Raw genomic sequence first — 6,223 nt, 5'->3', positions numbered from 1 at the left:
AAGAATTAGTTTACCATTATTAATTCAACTTTTTTTTAAATAAAAAAACTGGAATTCAATGAGAGCCTTGCTATCCATCAACCTAAATGACCCAAACAAATATTTTACGTAAATGGCCTAAACGAAAATTTTTACCTAAATGGCCCATATTTTTATCTAAATAGCCCAAACTAATATTCTACAGTTTTGTATGAGGCCGCCTCACCGTAAGATAGACTTATATAAGCAGCCCATTAGTTAAAATACATTAAAAAAAAACTATGAAACATAAATTCACTTATCGAAAGCACTTTTTAAAAAATAGTTTGGCTGACCAAAATTGAAGTCGTCTAATGCAGAGACGGTTTCAATAAGAATTAGTGAATTAACACAAATTCTTATGAGACGGTCTCTTTGGGAGACCATCTCTATTTGGATCAGCCCATAAGAAATTGTAAAGTAAGAGCGGACATTAATCTTTAATGGGTTGAATATGAGAAACGTCTCTCGTAGAAACAGTTTCTCAGGAGACTAGCTATGTCTATTAACTATCCAAGATGAATAACAACCATTCATGAACATAAATTAACAAAACAAAGCAAGAAATTGTAAAACAACCCATCAAACCTCGTGTATAAAAATTTAAAATTATAAAAATATACTATAAAATGATTAAAACAAAATCTTACATGATTGTTTTTTTTTATATAGTAGCCATAATAAGTAAAATATTATAGAATGATCAATATAAAAATTGATTTGAATGCAAGTAAAAAATAGAAAGAGTTTAACACATAAGATTTTCAATTCAAAAAATCACAAAACATAATAAGCACACAAGCAAAAAGAGACAATCTCAAAGATATAATTTACCAATCTACATAGAAGACAACATTTCCAAAACAAAAACCACCAGTCTCCTTGTTTTTGTACACAATAATCAAAGAGGATAATAAATTGACCAAATACACAACTCCTCAAATTGAATATGCATCAATTAACGTTATGCTTCTCTTTTACTTCCATCAACTCTTAAAGATTATCTTGCTTTTTTTACCATAACCTCTGTAAATCAAAAAAAAAAAAATCAAAACATTTTATTTAATTTCAACTTCTCAAAAACTAATTCGCTTAAACATTTAGGGTGAACAAAAACTCACGATTAAATGTAGAAAGGTCAGAACTCTTCAACACACGTAACCTCTTGACAGTCGCCACAAACATGCTGCAAGAAAAACAACATATTACACTTTATTAGGAAGACTGTCAAATTAAAGATGGTGTGCACATTTTACAAGTTATTAGAGTCCTTCTCATTGTCATATGGTTTTGGCTCCTTTACTTATGAAGTATATGCACCTTATATTTACCGTTACTATGCTAACATTCACAATAAATTTAACCTAATTAATCAGAGCCTTATAGTGGATTGTGAAATCAATTAACCTGGTTAAATTTATATATTTTTAAATTTATCCCTTAAATATTTAAAAATTTCTAACATATTTGTATGAAATCTAACTACTTAACTTCACTAAAAGTTTGCAATATAAATTTGACCCCACTTCAAAGAAATTCATAAATCCGCCACTATATATTAATTAATGACATAAATGCATGTCAAATTCTGCTTACGGATCAATTTGTTAGGTTTAGATTAGTAGAGTTTAAAATACCATATGCAACCAAGTCCATGCTATACAACTGATTAGAATATACCTTCAACACAAAGGAACAACTTTTTTACGCAATTTGTCAAAGATTTTGAATTAATGGAGTGCAAAAAATTAATTTTATGAAGGAGAGCCATCATAGATTCTTTTACCAAAAATTATTTTGTTAGCTTTTTTCATGCGGTTTTGCTTTCATTCGTCTGTATTTTTGTAGGGCGCTATTTATTTGGGGTACTTTAGTGCGCGCATTCTTCTTTGCCCTCTCTTTAAAAGGGGTGTAGATATGGTATTTTATCCTACTCTCCGAATACTAACTTTACGTGAAAATATTAGGTTGAATACCATATTCCATTTTACCTTTGGACTGCAGAAAAAACTTGGTTCATTACCCAACAAAAAAATACATATCATTGTCAACCAATAAGAAGGATGCAACATGTTATATGTGAAGGCCACATAAGACAAACTTCAGACGCTCGATGTTATTAAGTGAATCTCATTTAGATAAGATTAAGAAGGATTCGAATAACATAGTGGTCGTTTTCAATTGGCAATTAATAGAAAACATTATTTACAACTTCATATAAATAAATTTTTAAATGTGCATAATTTAGTCCATTAAGATAAAATCGAAGAAAGTAATGACTAAGATGAAGCATTATGAAGATGCTTACCGCCATGGGACATCACCAACAAGCATTCTGTCTCCCTCATTATCCTCATAAACCAAAGTATATTCCCCACTTCCATCCAGCACATCTGTAATTGGTTTCTGCTCTTCTTGTTTGTTGTCTATTGCACCAGGACAAGAATCCCTTTGCGCTAATCAGTAAAACCACAAGACAAACAACATTGAATTACAATTAATCATCTTTTTAATTAATGTAAATTGGATGAAGATATGAACGCTCTGTTTGATTATTGCTATTAACAATTTCTTATATTTCTTAAGTCACTTCGGGTGATATTGTTGGTTAGGGTTCCAAGCCTACCAACATTAAATTTTTGCAAAATTTTAGTCCTTATTTTACATTAATGGCTGATGAAGGGTCTCATTAACTAAACATTAAAAAGTAAATAGGACCTCTATACTCTTTGCTCTGGCCCATGTATACCAATAACCAAACATGTTGTGAAAACATCAAGTCAACAAAATTATGGCAAATAAACCTCCCTAACTTCTTAACTTCCCATCCAAAAAATTATGATCAAACCAGAATACTCCAATAACATGTCAGCCCCATGGAAATATGCCTACCTAAACAACTTGACTACAAAAATCAGTCAATATTTTCAATCTTTTATATTGTAGATTGAGAGCTATGTGGACTAATTAAGGCAATTTTCAAATGTGAAGTGATTATCACTACAATTAGAGGTGTTCAAAACAGATCAGACGACCCGATATTTACTCGATCTTGTAATCGAATTCGACTTGACAAGACATCGAAATGAAATAAAAATATGTAAAAGAAACAATATGGTTACAACACCCGATTTTGAACCGACCCGAAAGATCTAACCTAGAATAAGACTACACATTACCAAAAGGCAGTTGACATTTCATCACAGTGGAACAAAGTCTTTTTTTACCTGCAAGTAGCCCTCTAAATAGCTTGTCAACTGAAGAAGAGAGGCTGCTGTAGTTAGTATATGCACTAAGATCAACTTTCCTTCCAATAGGAACACCATCCATGTTGATTTTCACAAACTGACCCTTGTGAGTGTTATTCTCTTTGGTCGACTTTTGACTTTCTGGCTTACTTGGGATCTCGCTCTGGGGTTCAGAAACCCCCTTCCCTGAGCTGCTAGCAAGGTTCTTTCGGAACGATCGAATTGGTGGCCAACCCACAACTGGAGGAGCAGCTCTAGATTTTTGACATTTTTATGAAAGTATAAAACAGATGGATAAGTCAATTGATTGCACTTCCAATTATCTACATTGTTGAGTATGCAATTAGACTAGGATGCTTAGAAGAAATGCAAATACAATCACATATGCTACCAAGAGGAAAACTTAATAGGATGTAAAGGAGAAACCAACAAAATGTCCCAAACACCAAAATTATGTTCCTTTTTACAAAATCATCATAATCATCATCATCCCAAAGAGTCCCACTAAAAGCAGGGTCTGGGGAGGGTGGAAAAAAGGCAGACTAATACCCTTATCACGAGAAGGCAGACCTTATTACAAAATATGATTCATAATATAGATATTACAAAGGTTGCAGACTTGCAGGACAGGGCCAATCAGCAAGCAAAGAGCAAGGCATATCAATACTCAAAAACACTACTACAAGATTAAAAATACCTCATTAAACAACATAAACTTCGAAATAGAATAAACAAAATACAAATAAATATTAGAAAAATGCAAGGTGTCCAACAGTACAGGGCTCTTAGAGTTTAGGGTCCTCAAACACTAGTTTACGTTAGCTTATATTGTTTTATCTTTAATTTAATTACTCAATTTTAGGACCCAGATTTACAATATAAATGTAAAACAAATACGACTACAAAATTTATTGAGTTTCAACTCCGCCTATGCTTAATATAATAAGTTAACAATACTATACTATCATCTAGAGGTGGGCAATTTCGATCATCGAGTTGTTCATACTAGGTACTTCTACTTCGGATCAAGTTAATTTTGGATTTGCGTGTAAATATATTGATCCGGTTTAGTTTTGGGCTTTATATTCATGTCAAATGAACTCTAAAATAGTTAGTGTTGGAAAAATAACACAAATGTGATCTCAAATGAAAACGTTAGAGACACGTTTGACTAATATATAAACTTGATGGGCTACTCCTCCAATTACCAATTGATTTTAGAATTGAACCACATCGGGTTTGTGTGTTTCATGGGCTTGTTGTGTAAGCCCAATAATAAATTTATCAAGGGTCGGGTCACTCGGGTCACAGTAGCCCACCTATAATCACATCTAGGAGTACAAGATTGCAATAAAAGACCCCAATAACAAGACAAGAAATGATGATCTATGGACCGCCTTCACAAACATCTTAGCAAATGTGACTTACAACAGTGATGAATATCCCCTTTATATAAACATCAACATTTATTAATTTAACTTTAATTTTCAAAAGCAGAAATTCAAAAGGGAAAAGTAAGTATACCTTTTCTGAGAACTGTTGAGCACAGCTGTATTTACAGAAGGTGGTGAAAATGCCTTCTCTTCTGCAGTCTGCAACTCTGATATTCTAGTGCTACTAGGCTGTGATGATTCCTTTACCATGACAGGCAAGCCTTGATGATGTTTAGGACATGTTTGGTACTTATGATGATTTTGCAGAAATGGAGAATTATTTTGTTGGGAGATAGATGACCATGGGTTATGATTCTGTTCCTGCCCACACCCAATAACACCACCATTGTTGTTCTTGGAAGAAAAACAACCCAGAGAGAAAAGTGATTTTTCATTCTCTTTAACTGATGAATTTCTATCACCCGGTAAACCAAGTGTAAGTTCAAGCTTTTTATCATCAGATGAAGAACACCCATATCTTAATTCCTCCATACCCATCTTCTCTTTCTCTTTTGGTATCAAATTCAACAATTTTGGGCAATTTTCAGCCATTTTTTAACACAGAATGTCAAACTCCTGGAGAAAAAGACACAAACGATGAGAAAAACACCGTGAATCCTGCTCGAAGAAGCTACGATCAGGTCAGACAATACCCTTAAAATCAAGCACTTTAATGGAGGAAGTTATGTAAAATAATGGATTGAAATATAATGTGATTAAAGAGATTGATAGATACACATACCTAAATTGTTTTAACCAGAAATTAGTAGCAAATAAAGACAGACATCCTGAAAAACATGTAAAATCAACCAATGTTTAGAACCAAAAACAGGAAAATTTCAAAACCCAGAACAAAAAAATTATGATCAATAGAAAAAGAGGACCAACAACAACTAACATATAATTAATAGCAGAAGTGAAACTCCACAAAAAGGAATAAACCCATTTGAGAGAAACTCTAATTATTACCTTTTTATTATCTGTAAGTGGGAAAATTAAAGAAATAAATTTATGGAGGTTCTTTATATGAGCATGCTTAGTGGGTCTCCTTCTTTTCTGCTTTCATGGGATTATGATTTGATTAAGGGATAGAAAAAAATTATTCTTAGTCTGAATTTAAGCAAAAGCAAAGAAAACTAGAAAAAAATTGTAAGAATTTGAAGGAATTGCACTAAAGAAGAGGAACCCCCCTTCAAAAATGGAATGAGGTTTTGTTGGGTAAGCAAAGTGTGTAGTGCTGACCTTTGTTAGTTGTTACTGGTATTAAGGAGCACAACACCTTAAAATATTTCTTCTTGTATTTTCTATGTTTGTGAATGGAAGTTAATGTGGGTAAAATAAGGAAAAGTGGGGAGGTATATAAAATGCGTAGCATGTTTGTAAATTGTAATGAAGAAAAAGAGGGAAGATTCTCACAAGTTGGAATACTGGAGTCATTTCTATCATTTACTGTTATCTAGAAATGGAACGTGTGTAAAATTATGCGGATTTTACAATATATTCGTTTTAGTTGGAATGAATATT

The 6,223-nt window shown here is 32.6% G+C and overlaps 1 protein-coding gene across 2 annotated transcripts; it reads right to left on the bottom strand.

Moving 5' to 3' along the window:
• Nucleotides 1-765: 765 nt before the first annotated feature.
• LOC130806245 (auxin-responsive protein IAA2-like) lies at nucleotides 766-6,223 on the bottom strand. 2 transcript variants are annotated; one of them, XM_057671252.1, is made up of 7 exons: nucleotides 5,669-6,223; nucleotides 5,442-5,487; nucleotides 4,791-5,275; nucleotides 3,246-3,520; nucleotides 2,327-2,474; nucleotides 1,140-1,204; nucleotides 766-1,044 (listed from the first exon to the last, which is right to left on the bottom strand). In XM_057671252.1, exons 3-7 carry the CDS (start codon nucleotides 5,249-5,251, stop codon nucleotides 1,019-1,021), a joined length of 975 nt encoding a protein of 324 aa, XP_057527235.1. In that variant the 5' UTR covers nucleotides 5,252-5,275; nucleotides 5,442-5,487; nucleotides 5,669-6,223; the 3' UTR covers nucleotides 766-1,018. The 2 variants fall into 2 exon arrangements, with proteins under 2 accessions (XP_057527235.1, XP_057527236.1); XM_057671253.1 differs by having other exon boundaries at nucleotides 5,942-6,208.

Source organism: Amaranthus tricolor, chromosome 2 (genome assembly GCF_026212465.1).
Source record: "Amaranthus tricolor cultivar Red isolate AtriRed21 chromosome 2, ASM2621246v1, whole genome shotgun sequence".
In the NCBI taxonomy this organism is placed as follows: Eukaryota; Viridiplantae; Streptophyta; class Magnoliopsida; order Caryophyllales; family Amaranthaceae; genus Amaranthus; species Amaranthus tricolor.
This window is presented reverse-complemented; position numbering and strand designations above follow the sequence as displayed.

Coding starts and splice junctions, on each gene's coding strand:
- LOC130806245 (XM_057671252.1), bottom strand. CDS start 5,251: ATGGCTGAAAATTGCCCAAAATTGTTGAATTTGATACCAAAAGAGAAA. Junction 3,521..4,790: donor CTCAACAGTTCTCAGAAAAG/GTATACTTACTT, acceptor TCAAAAATCTAG/AGCTGCTCCTCCAGTTGTGG. Junction 2,475..3,245: donor ATTTAGAGGGCTACTTGCAG/GTAAAAAAAGAC, acceptor TTTACTGATTAG/CGCAAAGGGATTCTTGTCCT.